The sequence below is a fragment of the Sciurus carolinensis genome, chromosome 7, assembly GCF_902686445.1.
Source record: "Sciurus carolinensis chromosome 7, mSciCar1.2, whole genome shotgun sequence".
Classification (NCBI taxonomy): Eukaryota; Metazoa; Chordata; class Mammalia; order Rodentia; family Sciuridae; genus Sciurus; species Sciurus carolinensis.
The window spans coordinates 51,981,586-51,998,778 of NC_062219.1; the positions used below are offsets into that span (position 1 = coordinate 51,981,586).

The 17,193-nt window shown below is 42.0% G+C and overlaps 1 protein-coding gene across 4 annotated transcripts in view; it reads left to right on the forward strand.

Annotated features, from left to right (window-relative positions):
- Fyn (FYN proto-oncogene, Src family tyrosine kinase) overlaps nt 1-17,193 on the forward strand; it is a 205,639-nt gene that overhangs the window by 150,864 nt on the left and 37,582 nt on the right. For 2 of the 4 annotated variants that reach the window (XM_047557943.1, XM_047557944.1), the window contains 5 exons: nt 877-973; nt 8,450-8,548; nt 11,448-11,551; nt 12,770-12,919; nt 15,861-16,025. In XM_047557943.1, the coding sequence (XP_047413899.1) occupies nt 877-973; nt 8,450-8,548; nt 11,448-11,551; nt 12,770-12,919; nt 15,861-16,025 (615 nt within the window). Of the gene's footprint in view, nt 1-876; nt 974-8,449; nt 8,549-11,447; nt 11,552-12,769; nt 12,920-15,860; nt 16,026-16,433; nt 16,590-17,193 lie in introns of all 4 variants that reach the window. The other 2 variants (XM_047557945.1, XM_047557946.1) reach the window with 2 other exon arrangements.

Genomic DNA, 17,193 nt, shown 5'->3' on the forward strand with positions numbered 1-17,193 from the left:
CTTAAAGGACATCCCATCACCTTCATGTGTTCTCTTGGTGAGAAGCAAATCAGTAGGTTAAGGCCACACTCGAGGGAAGGGGATGGCACAAGGGAGTGACCACCAGTGGCAGGAGCCACCTTAGATTCTGCCTATTGTGTAAAGTAAGTTTTGGGACAGATGCAAGTCTGGACATTTTTTTTGCTATTGTTTGTAAACTTCTGCAAGGCAGACTGGGCCTCTGGGGACCGACTGCTAGATAAGAAGACATAGAGTGGGTATAAGGAAGAGTGAGTACTATAAGACTGTGGGAAGGAGAGGTGAGTGTGAGGAAGGAGGAGGCCAGGGAGAGGACAGTGGGGCCAGGCAGCTCAAATCTACAGAAGCAACCACAGATGCCCGGGGCCGTGCACCCTCCAATTGGGGTGAGCATTTCAGACCCTTCTCTAAGTTTCCCCAAGCCACAGAAAGAGTTTCCTGTTACATTCCACATGACTGTTGTGCCATGGGAAAGAGTGACCCAGTTTACACAGAGGAGAATGTGGGTGAGATAAAGGGTGCTGGCCCCTGCTGCAGGGTCCTGCTAATCTGAACCATAATGCTGCTGCTGCCCTGGGACATGACGTTAGTCTGTCTCTTCCCCGGGACTCATTCAAAGGTATACAGAGAGAAGTCCTCCAGCTCCAGGTTTTTGTCACATAAAATAATGATCCCCTACAACAACCAAGGCACTAATTTGGTCCTGTGCCTCTTGGTTTTCCCACATTATTTATAACACTTCATCATGTTATTGGTGCTGACAAAACATAGATTTTGGGAACGAGATTTTAGCAAAGACTTCGTTTCTTAGCATTAATGTCCCCTTGTGTAATAATCTCTCTCTCCTTGTTTTGTCAGGAGTGACACTATTTGTGGCTCTTTATGACTATGAAGCACGGACAGAAGATGACCTGAGTTTTCACAAAGGAGAAAAATTTCAAATATTGAACAGCTCGTAAGTGTGGGAGAGGGGGGAAGCACGCATGCCTTTCAGACTGGGAAAGGGCTGTCATGTGTAGCCTGTGCCTTGTCAAGTGCCTGGAAAGATAAAAGAATGCTTGTGAAATTCACTAGTTCAAAGTCATGTAATTTGAGAGAAGAGTCAGTGGCACAGTGCAGGGGTGTATAATGCTGTACGTTCAAGGGGCTTTTTAGAGGATACCAGAGTAGCAGAGTCCATGTTTTGGGGCATGGGTTTTATTTAGTTTATAGGTTGTAGAAGCAGCAGCATTACCCTCCACTGTCCCAGCACTTCTCTCTCAAATGGTTGGCACATGGCTTGACCGCCCACGTTACATACTCTCTGCCTTGAGATTTTCTTCACATTTCGGATATCATTCTAGCTAAGCCCTCACTTAGGGCCAGCAACAAGTTCCTTCTGTTTTCACAACTGCTAAACAGATCCAGTGGGTGAGGCCCATGGAGGCGTGTCCCCATAATGAAAATCTTTGTGAGGCCAAAGAAGCAGCAGTTTCACCTGTTCAGTGAATGGCTACAAGGCAGGCCACTAGGAACAACCGTTAAACAGGGAGTGGGGAAAATTAAATGACACTTACTTCTCAAATTCTACCCTTATTACTTCTACAAGCAAGAGTAAATATGGGTCACATTTTCCTATGGTTTTTAAATATCACCTCTATTAGCTGAAGGCAGTGTGCACAGATGAGGGCCCTCCAGAAAAATCCAGGCTCCCAGGAAAATGGTGGTGTCCTCCTGGCATCAGCAAGCCAGGCAACTCAAGTGTTCCCGTGAGCACTCTCCAGTGGTCAGGAAAGATTGCCACGGTGCGGGTGGGCGCTGCGGGGCAGACACACTGGGAGCTTCTTCCATGCCATCTTGTCTGGTTGCTTTCAAGTCTTCTGTGCTCTCTGAGCAAGCTGGATTTCATGGTGGTAGAAGGACTCGGGAGGAAAGAGGGAGCCCTGCTTACCCTCGCCTCCCCTGAGAGGAGGGCTCGTAACAGAACTCCCCTTAGACCTGAAAACACCCTTTCGACCTCCTTGGGAAAACCCACCCCTCCCTGGGTTGTGCCCCAGCTCTGAGAACACCAAGAACATGCCACCTTTCAGTAACAAGAACGGAGTCCCTCCATGAGCCGCCAATAGCTCCCGTCTAGACATCGGAAGACTCTATCTACATAGCCACTAGCCACAGAGGTTTTCTTAATTACTATTATTGTCATCATTCACAAAGGTGTGGGTAGATTTGTTGGTTTTTAACTTAATGATATACATGCAGAAAAGTACACAGATGGACAATGCACTTGGCAATAGTTATTCGACAATGTGAATGTACTCACTGACACACAGCTTTACACTTAAAAATGGTTAAAAGGATACATTTTATGTTTCCTACATTGTTTCACCACAATTTCTTAAAAGCATAGTTTGCTGAATCTTCACAAAGGGAGCTTGCCTGTGCAACCAGCACCCAGTCGAGAACATTACCTGCCCCTCCTCCCCCAGGAGACCTCCTCCTGTAGCCACAGGAATTTGTTTAAAATAGTAAGCAGCTGCCATTTACTGAAGGCACCTTATGTGCAGGCCATGTGCTGAGTTATAAATGCTCTCATTTATTCTTCAGAACAACTGTCTGAGGTATGTGTCATAGTCATCGTGTGACATCTGAGGAGTCCGAGGCCCAGGTTAGGGAACTGCCCAAGCTAGCTGGTGGCAAAGCCCAGGCTGGGATGCGGAGGCCACATCCTGAGTACAAGTTCAGGTGTGACCTTGGAAGGACCCACATAACCCCACCAAAGGCAACTCAACCATCCAAGTTACATGAAGGTTTGGAAGTTGTCTGGGAGGTGAAGAGGAGGGAATTTGGCTTTGATTTCTTATGACTTCTGATTCCTTATTGTTAGTTTGATTCTCAGATGAATGCTTCTTGTCAGAGTCTATTAACTTTAAATTCTGAAATACACACCACTTCCCCTCCCCAGTTTATATGATATTCCCTAAATGGCAAGGCCAATTACAAACGTAAAACTATTTGAAAGTTTAAATGGTAAGAACTAGGAGTATTAGGAAGTACCGTGCACAGCTCTGCTTGAGGGGGGTTCTTGCACAGTGCTGGCGGGTCTGCATCAGGTTGTAGGGCACTTGCAAAGTCAGTGCCTGTCAAAGTCAAACCCATGTCTTCTTCCTTCATTAACCCAGAAAGGATCTACTAGGTCATCAAACTGAATTTTGGAGACACATTGAAGGCGAGGGAGGGAATCCAGTCTGTATTTTGTGATTTTCACACCAGCCTCCGACCCTATTCTCCTGGAAGAAACCATTACAAAGCTTCCCCCACCCCCTGTAATGTTCTTCCCTTTTACTAGTGAAACTCCTCATCTTACATGCCACTTAAAGGCCCTTTTGAAAGGTTATGGAAAAGGAAAATAAGGTTTGTGTAACAGATACGATACCCTGAGTCAAGGGTAACAACAGGGAAAATCGTGAAGGCAGTGGGCGCCCCTCCCCTGCAGCCTCCCTGCCTCTGGCCCCCTCCCTGACAGCAGAGGGACAGATGGGAGGCTCCCTGGACAGCTGCCACACCTCCCACTCCCTATCCCTATCAAGACTGGAGGCCACACAGTTTGGAATGTTGTTTGTGTGTTTTGTTTTTTTGGGGGGGAGGGGGGTTTGCAGTCCTGGGGGTGGAATCCAGGGTCTCGCTCTCAGTAGGCAGGTGTTCTCCACTGAGCCACACTCCCAGCCGAGGGTTCTTTTACTGTGCGGTGTCCACCATGGAATATGTGTGTGCAGATGTGCCCAGAGGCAGAGGCACTGCCACTCAACCCTGGCAGGGGCACATCATTGACCTGCTGTTAAAGCTCAGTGTGGTGTGTCAGCACATTGTTAAACTTGAACTCGTTTGGCAAAATACTTAAGTTCATCCATTTTATTCCCTTTTTTCATATTTCATGACTAGTGACATACCGTCGCAGAACAATGACTCTTTAAAATATGTACTGTATTTTACACAGAGTGAAGTAGTGGTCATTGTCTGGGGCCTCTTTACAAGTGTTTTCTGTTGCGATCAGAAGAAATCCTGGCTTAAAGCCACCTGCCAGAACATTTGATAAAATTATTATGTCCTCTGAAAGTAAGATGGGCAGTGCCCAAATTTAGAAAGAGTTCAGCATTTATAATAAAAATTCTCAATAGTTGAGCAGATCACACTGACTGCTATTGGCAAATACCAATTCCTGACTCCATCAGGGTTCCAGGGTACCTGAGCTCCCAGCTGCTAGGACCACAAGCCCTGATAGCATCTTTGGGGATTTAAATCAGAGAAATTGGGGGCTATTATGAAAAGCCATTCTAAACCAGCACCAGGGTTTAAGTAATAACATTTGAATCAAAACAATATAACCATTAAAGAATAACTCACCAAGTATGAATTAATTTTAAAAAATCTGAACTATAAAAATAGTTTGAAGAAATGCAGTTTTAATAATGCTAATTACCCAAAATCACCCAAGTAAAGAAATAAAAGTGTATTAGAGATCCTATTCTCCTAAATCAATGCAATTTGTGAGTGTATTATTCATTTGTAGGTGAACTGGTATTTATTCACTTGTTCCATAACTTGTGATAGACATTTTTGAGTCTGTACCAGACTCTGGGCCTAATGTGAGCAAACTGTAAATGTAATAAAATGTGAGGTTCTCTTTTCATAATACATTGTGAGGTTCATTTCGTAATACATTGAGTCTTTGTCACCTTGTGTCTCCTTTGATGGAGAAAGTGACCCTGATGGTCTAGAAACAGAGAAATCAAGTATTGGTATCTTTCTCCTTAGTAACTGAAAACTCTTGTGAGATTAATGGGGTCACGTAAGAAAGTCATAAACTCTTGATACATGGCTTTAGAATGAGCAAATAGTTGGATTCTAATCTATGTTAAACTATTTAGGTACCTAGACCAAAATGAGATAGTTAATGCTGAATCTAAATTGGAAATTACTTCATTATTGCCAAATCACCTGAATAAGACTGGACTTGTCCCAGTTTGCAAGGAAATATATTGGCCTCTTGTCCCCATTGACATTCCCACATACCCTGAAATTGATGCTAGCCTTTTTTTTTTTTTTTTCTTAATTCAATTAGAACTAACTTGATGAAAGTTATTGTGTATTGAAAACTAAGCCTGTGCTACAAGCACTTAATTTTTTCCTCGCCATTTTGGAGCATTTCCCAGGTTGAAGAATTGGGGGGGTTGGGGGGGATGATGGGTGTTGTTGGTTTTTTTGTGATGAAATGTCTCCATCTGGTGGAATTTCAGAGCAGTAAACATTGTCACTATATTAAAAGAGAAACTGTCTCCAGAAACCATTTCTTTATCCATGTAGTATTGAAAGAAGAAAATAAATATCTGCATATGTTCTTAGATGATAAACTTATAACTGTGTGTATTTCAAGACAGAGGGATGCATCAGACAGAGAAGTAGCCTGGTATAGCGTTCACACATTGGTAATGATCTCCAATTCTTAAGTTGGGCAGTGACTTCACGTATTCTTTGATATGTATAAAATTTCATAATAAAAATCTGGACATGAGCTGAATTTAAGGTTATGATTTTAAAGGAATTTCTGGATGTGAGAATTATAATCTCCCTCTTTTGATTCATCTATTTATTTAAAAGAGTTAAAAAGAAGAGATTGAGAAACTAATTAAAACATGCATTTTAGAAATCCTTGCCAGCACCCTGGTTTTACATAAGCTGTTCTGTAATTTATGCAAGCAAACATTTTCCCACATGTTCACCTGGGTTGGCTTGTTCTATGGCTTTATGACATCCTGCCTGGCATTGTTAATCCCTGATCACTTTGCTTAGAGGTTCATCTTTAGAGAATACTGAAGGAAAACTCAGGTCTAATATGGAGGCTGGTTAGTTTTCTACCTGAGTCAGTCTGGGGAAGATCTTTACCCCAGCTCAAAGTCAAAAACGTGTTCTTCCTTGACTGAGAGCTTTGACACAAAGCCTAGCCAAAAGTAATTAAAAGAGAGAGAGAGAAAAATCAGTGCAAGAGGCCTGATGTGCTCACAGGCTATCATGTCCCCCTCTGCCCTCACTTGCTTGACAACAGGCTCCTGGGGGGACACTCCACCAGTCAGAGCTGCAGCCCACACACATGACCTGCACCTACCCATTGTTTGTTTATTTGTTTTGCAGTACTGGGGTTGATCCCAAGACCCCTTTACTACTGAGCTACATCCCCGTTCCTTTTTACTAATTTTTTTTTATTGTTCGTTCTATTTAGTTATCCATGACAGAACGCATTTTGATTCATTGTACACAAATGGAGTACAATTTTCATTTCTCTGGTTGTACCCATGTAGAGTCACACCATTCCTGTAATCATACATGTCCAAAGGGTGATGATGTTTGTTTCATTCCAGCATCTTTCCTTCCCCCTGTGGGCTCCACTCCCCTCATTTCCCTCTACACAATCCAATGTTCCTCCATTCTTCCCTTACCCTCCCCCCCACCATTAAGTATCAGCATCCACTTATCAGAGAAAGCATTCAGCCTTTCGGTTTTTGGGATTGGCTTATTGCACTTAGCATGATAGTCTCCAACTGCATCCATTTACCTGCAAATGCCATAACTTTATTCTTCTTTATTACTGAGTAATATTCCGTTGTGTTTATATACCAGTTTATTTATCCATTCATCTATTGAAAGGTATCTAGATTGGTTCCACAATCTAGCTATTGTGAATTGAGCTGCTATGAACATTGATGTGACTGTATCACTGTCATATGCTGATTTTAAGTCCTTTGTGTATAAACCAAGGAGTGGGATAGCTGAGTCAAATGGTGGATCCATTCCAAGTTTTCTAAGGAATCTCCATACTGCTTTCCAAAGTGATTGCACCAATCTGCAGTTCCACCAACAATGTATGAGTGTACCTTTTTCCCCTCATCCTTGCCAACACTTTTATTTCTTGTATTCTTGATAATTGCCATTCTGACTAGAGTGAGATGAAATCTTACGGCAGTTTTGATTTGCATTTCTCAAATTGCAAAAGATGATAAACATTTTTCCTTTTGTTTGTCGATCACTTGTATTTCTTCTTCTGTGTAGTGTCCTTTCAATTCCTTTTGAGCCAGATTGTCACTAAGTTGCCCAGGCTGTCCTCAAACTTGGGATCCTCCTGCCTCAGTCTCCTGAGTAACTGGGATTACAGGCATGGCCACACCCAGCTTACCTACTCACTGTTAACAAGAAGAGGCACACACTCCATCCCTGTTCTTGGTCTCATGTAAACCTGTGTGAACCTAAGCATATGAACTGAAGCTGCCTCATTTACTCAGTGACTTTAAACTAACAGTAGTGTCCTCTGAGAGCTCCTAGAACAAAAATCTCACTCCTTTTGAAGTGTTGTTCTTTGTCTGCATGTGCCCACACCGCTGCACCCATCTGCCCTCACCCACCCATCAGACTCAGGTCTTGCTGTGAATATTAGATAGAATAACCTACAATAGAAAATGCCTGGGGATGCGCAAGGGCCATGGTTCGAATCCCCTGCACCTCAGGGGAAAAAAAAGAAACTCTTTGGGGCTGGGGATCTAGCTCACTTGGTAGAGTGCTTGCCTCGCATGCACAAGGCCCTGGGCTCAATCCCCAGCACCACAAAAAAAAAAAGAAAAAGAAAAAGAAAATGCCTGGGAAAGACCTGTCCTATTGCAATCTTGATCATTCTACCTGCAGAAAGATGTGTGTCCTCCTTTTCTAGAGAGTGGCAAGATACATGCAACACAGGCTAGGCCTCCTCCTACTCTTCCCTCCCCAGACCATTCGCAACTAAAATGCTTTTACAGAGTAGGCTCAGACTGGGATCCCTTCCTTCTGTCCAGCTGTGCCTCCTCCCAGGCAAAATGCCTTCCCCAAAAAAGAGCCATCTCATGGCCAGAACCTACATTGTTTTTTATTATTTTTATTTTATTTTTATTTATTTGTGTATATGTGTGTGTGCTGGGAATCAACCCCAGGGCCTCATGCTCTTTACCTCTGAGCTCTGCCCCTACCCCTGAGCCCCACATTCTTAATTCACAAACACAGCAGGAGAACACAGGTTTCAACCTCTGGGTGACTGAGATGGTAAACCTTCATGGGGAGAGGCTGTGTTGGAGTCTAGAGGAAAGGAACAGGCTGGAGAAAAGGGTGAGGGGACAGACAGACTAGGTAATAGACTTCTTTTTTTTTTTTTTTTTTAATATTTTCTAGTTGTAGATAGATGAACACAACACCTTTATTTTATTCACTTATTTTTATGGGTGCTGAGGCTCGAACCCAGTGCCTCACACATGCCAGGCAAGCACTCCACCACTGAGCCACAGCCCCAGCCCTGGTAATAGACTTCTTTGATCATCAAGTCTACCTGCAAAATGTTAAAGGCAACATATTCACCTCTTTCTCTCTGTTTCTTTTACAGGGAAGGAGACTGGTGGGAAGCCCGTTCCTTGACAACTGGAGAGACGGGGTACATTCCCAGCAATTATGTGGCTCCAGTTGACTCTATCCAGGCAGAAGAGTATGTTTTGTTTGGTTTTGTTTTACTTAACTACTTGCTTTTAAAAAGTTGCTGCAATGAAATACCATTGACTTTTGCAGGATGGAGAAGAAATTCACTATAGCAATTAAGCCTTGAGAGAATATGGTAACACTGTATTTCCCAAGCTTTATGCCCTGGTTTTTGTCATAGCTATATAATACTTGTATTATTATTAGCTTAATATTTTCCTTTAAGCCTGCCTACTTTTTAGCTTACATCTAGTTTGAAAGGAAACTTTTTATCTACCCCCTAGATGAAAACCCACTATAACTTGTTATGGATTTTTAAATAACCATAAAAATAAGATGAAATTCTCGCCACAGCATATATTATTGACAGCACAAGGTTGGCCTACAGTTGACTTCCTGGGACAGGGAGAGATAAGTAATTATTAAAGATTAAACTAAGATATTTTTGTCCTCAGTGTAATCAGAACTATTAAAAGCATGCTAAAAAGATATAGCTTCCATGCATCTCAGGCAGAACGTCCCATAGCTTGGGAAATACATTGGTGACGGATTTCAAATATTCCTTTCCTTTTACTGGGATCTCAGTTGTTTTCATTGATAGTAAATGATGACAGTTACTTGGCCTTAAATAGTACAGTGGTAGGAGTTTAGGAAGACGGTCCGTCGTAGGCTGACAGGTCAGTAGGAAGAAGGGATGACTACTGTTCTCCTGACCTGTGGAAGCGAATGGGCAGTTGTGAAGGGGAGACCTGCCAGAGTGGCTGTGTGCCAACCATAGCTTCCAAACTGAGTGAAAGGAGGTGGTGCCATGATTCCTCACACAGGGAACTTGGCCTCCTCCCCAACACCTTGGGGACTTGCCTCTCCAGAAAAGGAGTGGAGAAAAGTCAGTCACTGAGCCCAACCTTTGGCTCTGATATTTAATTTTGCTGTAGGTTTGTTTAAGAGCTGCAAGGAGGATTAAACTCTACACCCTAGCCAAATCCCCAACTGGATCATTCTCTTGTCTTTAATTCCCTTGTATCTCCCTTATGAAGATCTGTTTTGTTTTCCACTTTCAAATACTCAATGGTTCTGAGCTGGGATTTTTTTGTTTTGTTTTGTTTTGTTTTCTCCTAGTAAGTGTTTCATCATTGGTGAATAAAGGTATTTGTATTGAATTTTTATTTTAGGCAGATTTGCAAACATCTTTGTGTTCATTCAGAATAAAGAGAACTACTAAAATGTAGCATTACTTTGATTTAACTGGGAATCTACTGGCTATAAATTTAAAGTGTTCTTAAAATGTTCAGGTTTTTTAAATATTTTGTTTTTAAAGAATAATTTTTTTAAATTTTTTTGATTCATAGTACACAAATGGGGTACATTTCTCTGGTTGTGTAAGATGTAGAGACACACCATTTGTATAATCATACAGGTACTTAGGGTTAAAGAACAATTTTTAAAAAAAAAAAAAATGGCCATGATTTTGCATGTGCAATTAATTAGTATTATCCTAAAGTACTACTGTTTAGGTGCAATCCATTGTTCTAACAAGTCCCTTTTTTACCACTATTTTAGACAGCATTTTAATTTGGTTATTGATAAAAACCCAGAAAGACATTTCTCAAAAACAATTGGTGTGATAGCTCTTCACACGAACTAGTGCTCAGTTAGGGATTGTCACACACTTTGGTACCTCTGAAGTCACTGAGAAACTCACATGTGTTGCGTGTCTTATCTTCAGTGAAGCACTCTCCTTCACCAAAGAATTTGACAGTGAACATATAATAGCCATGTTCAGGTATAATGAGTTAAAACTTCATTTTAAAAACTGGGTCCTGGGTGGAGTTGTAGCTCAGTTGGCAGAGCACTTGACTCCCATGCACAAGGCCTGGGTTCAATCCCCAGCACCACAAAAAAAGAAAAAAAAAAAAAAAAAATGCAACTGGGTCCTTTCACAGTCAAATAGTCTAAAAGGAAATGCTCCAGAATCCTCCCTTGGGTTCTTGGAACACCCACTGCTGTTTTAGCACCTCATGCTAATGAACTCATTGCCAGGCTTGGGAGTCCTAGGGGAAGAGAGAAGACAGGAAACTGAGGTCCTGAGGTGCCTTGAGGTGGTGCCTCCTAAAATGGCACAGAAGTGTCATTAATTGGTTTCCAGGGAGTATTCAAGTGTCTACGTCACCAAGTCATCTTTAAGGAAAGGCTTGCTGTACATTCACCATCCCTGCAGCTGTGCCAAGGGGAGCTGTGCAGCAGATCACAGAACAGGTGTTCAGGGGAACTCCTTTCCCTTATCCAAGTCCTCACACCTGCTTGATAGGAAGAGAAAGTCAAAATGAGCATATAAGGGCAGCAGTCGTCTTAAATCAGGGACAGACTTGACAATTTTTTCAGAGTTCCTGTAGGTAAGAAGTTATTGAAAGTATCGTTCATTTTTATTCTTTGTTCTTTCTGAGTCATTTTCTTAAAAAAAAAAAAAAAAAACCCACTTGATTAACAATCTTTCTCTACACCAAGACCGTGTTTTGTTATTTCCCAGGGGTTGTAATTATGCTCTGAAATCAAGGGTCTTGTAACTGAGCGTGGGAAGCATCTCCTGCAGTTGCCATTTCAAAACAAGGTTTTAGATTTCTCTTTCTGTGCACGCAGGTGGCAGTTTTAACACAAGCCAGTTCCTGTCATCCTGGAGGGAAGGAAAACAACTCACAATTCACATCTGACTTTTTTAGAGTAAAAGAGATGGAGTAGAGTTAGAATCGGAAATAGATTGAAAAGAACTTAATAAAGCTAGAAAAATATATACAGGGAAAGGCTGAGGGTATAATTGCAGGTGAGGGGCTTCATGGGGAAATAAAGACCACATTGTCCATCTTGTAGATGACCATTAGAAAGTATGTCCTCTCCTTTAATTTCATTTAAAGGTGGTACTTTGGAAAACTTGGCCGAAAAGATGCTGAGCGACAGCTTTTGTCCTTTGGAAACCCAAGAGGTACCTTTCTTATCCGCGAGAGCGAAACCACCAAAGGTAAGATAACAAGTCGAAGAAGCTGGCTTGTCATTCACATCTACAGATTAGTCAGAAGGGATGAAAGGCTTATCTGTAATGTACAAGGATTTTTAAATGGCACACATCCTCCCTGCCTCATGAGTGGAGTCCTGCTTCCCGTTTTCCCTCTAGGCTCCGGAACTACAGACAGCTCCAAAAGAACTACAGAAGCTCAGGATCAAGACTTGCTCCTGAAGCAGGTGCCGGGCAGCTTTCCTGCTCCAGGCCCACAGATCACAGGGTTTCAGAAGTCTTTTAGAATTATGATTTTCTGAAATTCTTAGTTCCCCGGGTGCCAATCATACAGGTTGTTTTTGCTTTCCTTGTGGTTTTTGTTTTTGTTTTTCATTTTTTGGGGGTGGGTTGTTTGTTTGTTTTGGGGGGGGCCGGGGGGTCTCTTATGAGTTCTAATGAGTTGTTAAATAATAAAAAGGAAGAGAAGTCCTCAGTTATATACAGGGGTCACACAGAAAACTCCCTTGGTTAGTAAGTGTATCCCACTGTTTGTACATTCACCTGATATAGATACAGGTGTACAAATACATATCTCTGTCTGTACACCTCTAATTGTACCTCTCTACATCCCATTGAGCCCAGGAGTTTTCTGTGTGACCCATGTCATTAACTGAGAACTTCTCTTCCTTTTTATTATTTAACAACTCATTAGAACCCATAAGAGATAGGTCAAGGGGAAAAGAGTAGTGGCGTTCAAGCTTGGTCTTTCAGTTGCTGGTTATCTGTCCCTGTCAACTGCTGTGAAGCAGAACTTTGAAGCTCCTTCTAGAGAAACAGCTCTTCAATTCCTTTTATACAAACTTTCCCTGTCTTCCACCATACTCCCTGGGAAAGGATCCCCAGGAAGCAGACTCAGCTGGAAGTCCTTGTTCTCTGCATCTTGCCTGAGGAGTCTGCGAGGTGTGAGGCAACACAAGGGTACCAAATAGAGTATGTTAGAAAAGCATCCAGAAAGTTTCCAGCCTCCAGGGCAAAATCAGTTTATTTGCTAGAATCTTCTGACATTTGCCAGACACCAAAAGTTATCTTTCTCCTGTTACTTAATGGAGGTGTCATGTGTGTATGGATGTATATGTGTGTTCCCTTAATAATTATTAATTGCAATATTCGAGTAAATAAGACCTAAAAAAAAATCTAGTACTCAAAGTGATTGGCACTGCTAACTCTTTGCTTATCTGCCAGGTGCCTATTCACTTTCTATACGTGATTGGGATGATATGAAAGGAGACCATGTCAAACATTATAAAATTCGCAAACTTGACAATGGCGGGTACTACATCACCACCCGGGCCCAGTTTGAGACACTTCAGCAGCTTGTACAGCATTACTCAGGTAACTTTAATTATAACTACCTGCTAACCTTCGGGCACTGAGGGAGTGGGAGGCACGCAGCTCAAAGGAAGAGCAGCCAGGGGAAAGGAATGACAACTTTACAAAGTCACTGGCGAACTGGTCTTCATCCTCAGCCCTGTAGAGTGGGGCTTGACTGAGTGGCTCTGCTGTTGTCCTAGAGCAGTTATTATGAGTTTTGTGTGCCTGTCTGAAGATTTCGGAACATTCTAATTCCACAAGTAGAAGCAGTAGGTTAAATCTCAAAAGTTGTCTGTGTATTCATCTTCATTTTCAAACCCTTATAAGTTATCTTTTTCCCATTCCCTTCATTATGTGATTCAGAACCGTGAAAAGAAGAGGGTGTGGTGGCCAGGAGGGCACTTTCATGGGGACTAAGGCAGGGAGCACTAGGTTCCTACTGTGGGACAGCTGCACACACATTTCATGCTCCTGAATCTCCAGTCCATTTACCACGTTTTGCTTCCCCGCCGTCTGTTTCCTAACTAGATTTGGACTTACGTGACCCATGGTTCTTAGACCCATTACATCTACTGCATTGAACTTTTCAAAAGTACATTAGGGGTTGAGGTTGTGGCTCAGTGGTAGAGCACTTGCCTAGCACATTTGAGGCCCTGGGTTCGAGCCTCAGCTCCACATAAAAATAAATAAATAAAATAAAGGTATTAAAAAATACATTAGTCTCTGTCCTAACACCCAAGTGTCACCATTACTTTGTTCTCCTTTATTTATTGTTCTTCCTTAATTCTGTGTATTTAGGTGTGCAGCTTGTACATTTTATTCAAGAATGTGGCTTTTATGTGCAATTGTTAAAATGCTTTCCTCACTTGGTTAGTAAGTGAATCCCCCCGTTTAGTACATTCACCTGATATAGATACAGGTATACAAATACATATCTCCATCTGTACATCTGTATCTGTACATCTCTATCTGTACCTCTCTATTTCCCATTGAGCCCAGGAGTTTTCTGTGTGACCCCGTATGCATTTTGTATTGTTCTTCACAATAATGGCATGATTCCAGAATGTATGACCTGACCTCTGCTGTTGCTCTATGCACATTCATTGAAAAGTATATTTCTAGCACAAAATAGCAATCTTTTGAAAATGACTGTAAGAAGTGTCTATATATTGATCCTGGTCACTAATGAGCAATTGAAAAAATTAACAACACCAGGAGCACTGGTTGATTCGGGCCTTGGCTAACTTGGTTTATGTGGATTCTAATGAAATATTTGAGAGAAATGGAGCAGAATATCTCCCTGAGCTTAAGTGATATACTCAAAATGCCTGCATGTTGTAAGGATTTCAAATGCTGAAATATATTTCATTACAGCGAAACATCAGCAGGATCCCTAGGGTTTGGATCATTTGAAAATACTGTATTGGAAAGGGCACCTTAATAACATCGTAAAGCTGGAAGGAGAGAAGGGATATGAAGAACAATAGACATTTTTTAATCTCAGAGAAAAAAAAAACCCATCTCAAGTTAGATTTGTTTTTATATTGGCTTTTCCTCTCCCTCCTCTCTCACATAAAATGCCTTGAAATATTGACACATAAATAATTTCCTGCCTAAATATCTCAGAACCTGATTCCATCGAGAAGAAAGGAACAGAAAGTTACAGTTAGTTTCCAGAGAAAAAGCAACACTGTGTTTGCATTTCCTAGATCTCAGGGGCTTCCAGGGGACGTGAGGGGCTCTCTCACAAGCCAGGCTCTATGCAGTTCCTATCCCTTCCCCGAGTCCTTATTCCTTGCTGTCTCTTCTCACCTGACTGATTTTTCACATGGTGTTTAGTCAATTTCCCCTTAACATTGCTAGATTTTAAAAGGTATATTCTTTAAAAACAAAAAAGGAAGAAGAAGAAAAAAAAAAGGAAAAGAAAAAGAAGCCAGACACGGTGGCCATGCCAGTGGCTCAGGAGACTGAGGCAGGAGGATCACTGAGGCCCTAAGCAACTCAGTGAGACCCTGTCTCTAAATAAAATACAAAATAGGGCTGAGAATGTGGATCAGTGACCGAATGCCCCTGAGTTCAATCCCTGGTATCCCCGTCCCAAAAAAGAAAAAGAAAGAAGAGAGAAAAGAGCTCCCAGTAACATCTGACTGATACAGTTTCCCTCCTCTTTTATATCATTGAGTTGCTGTGAATGTTAGTTTCCATTCTTTCTCCTTTCAATCCCCTAAATTGTACAGAGGAGACTGTTATAAAAGTGTTTGGGGGGCTGGGGTTATAGCTCAGTTGGTAGAAGGTCCTGGGTTCAATCCCCAGCACCACAATTTTTAAAAAAATTTAAAAATAGAAAACATCAAAGAAGCAGTGCTAGTATATCTGACTGGTAGAATGGAGTCAGAAATCTCTGGACATGTGGCAGCCTCTCCCCGACAGCTGCAGCCTTCAGCCTTGTCAGTTCATAAAGGTCCAGGGTTCTGTGGGAGGATCCTGTACTAGTTACAATTTTAAATGTATTCATATCAGAGAGCTCTCCAGTCCCCTAGGTAATCAAGACATTAGCAAGGGAAAGAGGTGGCCATGCTGACATTCTTTAGTCTAACTATACTCTTTGAAATCTAGGAGAGGATTTTCAGGATCCCAGAAAACATGTTATGAGCCCTTTGGGCTGACAGTGATTTTCTTACTCCTGAGTACAGAGACCAAAACGGTTTGTCTCTATGGATAGACTGTATCACACCTGGGGGCACGGAGTCGTTCAAATTTAGTACGTCCCCTATCCTACCTGCAATGAATATGTTTCACCGTGTGGCTTCGGATCTTCCAAGGCGTGTGCCGTCCTGTGCTGAGCAGCCCTGTCCGAGCCCCGCTGGGCCACGCTGAGCGTGGGTTTGCACCTGTGCGTGTCGTTGTTACATGTGTTCTGCTCTTCTCTCCCTCTCTGCCGCTGCCCCTGCTCCTGCATCAGAGAGAGCCGCAGGTCTCTGCTGCCGCCTCGTAGTTCCTTGTCACAAAGGGATGCCAAGGCTTACCGATCTGTCTGTCAAAACCAAAGATGTCTGGGAAATCCCTCGAGAATCCCTGCAGTTGATCAAGAGACTGGGAAATGGGCAGTTTGGGGAAGTATGGATGGGTATGCTGAGATTCAATTACTCTATTATTAGCTTCCTCATTTGGGAAATCCCAAATCGCAAAGATGGAAGGTGGATATAAAGACTGTATGACCTGAAAGTATTACTCTGAATAGAGAATGATAATTTTCATTTTAACTTCAAGATTCTGGAATTTCTAGAAAAGAGAGAGTAAGTGGGCTAGACTGATAGATGACTCAGGTTGTGCTATTATATGCATCTTAGTTCATAAACCAACAAACAGTAGAGGAAATGTTCCAGCCTGCATAAAATGTCTTACCCTTCATTTCCAGCTGCAAATATTTGTTGAGTGTTGCCCTAAAGGGCAAGTCACCTTCCATCTTTCCTGTTGCATGCATGATTATGGATTATAAGGACTGTGTTTTCTTTATTAATTTCCTTTCCTGTAGAGAAAGCTGATGGTTTGTGTTTTAACTTAACTGTGATTTCATCGAGTGGTGCCCCACAAACTTCTGGATTGGCTAAAGATGCTTGGGAAGTTGCACGTGACTCCTTGTTTCTGGAGAAGAAGCTGGGTCAGGGGTGTTTCGCAGAGGTGTGGCGTGGTAAGGCAGAGGGCACATTTCATTTTGGCTGTATCTCAGAGCCATTGAAAGGACAGTGTCGAACAAAAACACATATACGGTCACTGGGATGGTGACAATGTAAATAACTAGATGGGCACAGGCCATCCAGATTTTCAGGATGTGGTGATGATACCTTGCAGTGCTCACCTGTCCTACTCCATGTGGTTAATCAAACACCTAAAGAACAGGAAACCGGCACACTATGAATGGGGTGTTTTTCTAAAAAAAAATGGAAAGGTAAGATTATATATATATATATATATATATATATATATATATATATATATCCTTAAAGGAAGAACATGGTTTTTTTTACTCAAAAGACCTGAGTTTGGTTTCTGACCAGCTGACTAACAATAAACAAGGGGCTTATTTAACATCTTTGAGCTTCAGTTTTCTCATCTGTAAAATCAGAGTGATATGTGTACATACTACATATGTATGGTTGTTTGGAATATTACCTGGAACAATATGTTTAAAATCCCTTGCAGGTTGTATGTGTTTAGTAGACACGCCTACTTCAATTTTGTTGTCACTGATAAAGCCAACTGCATTGGGCCCTAGAAATTGCTTTCATAACCCC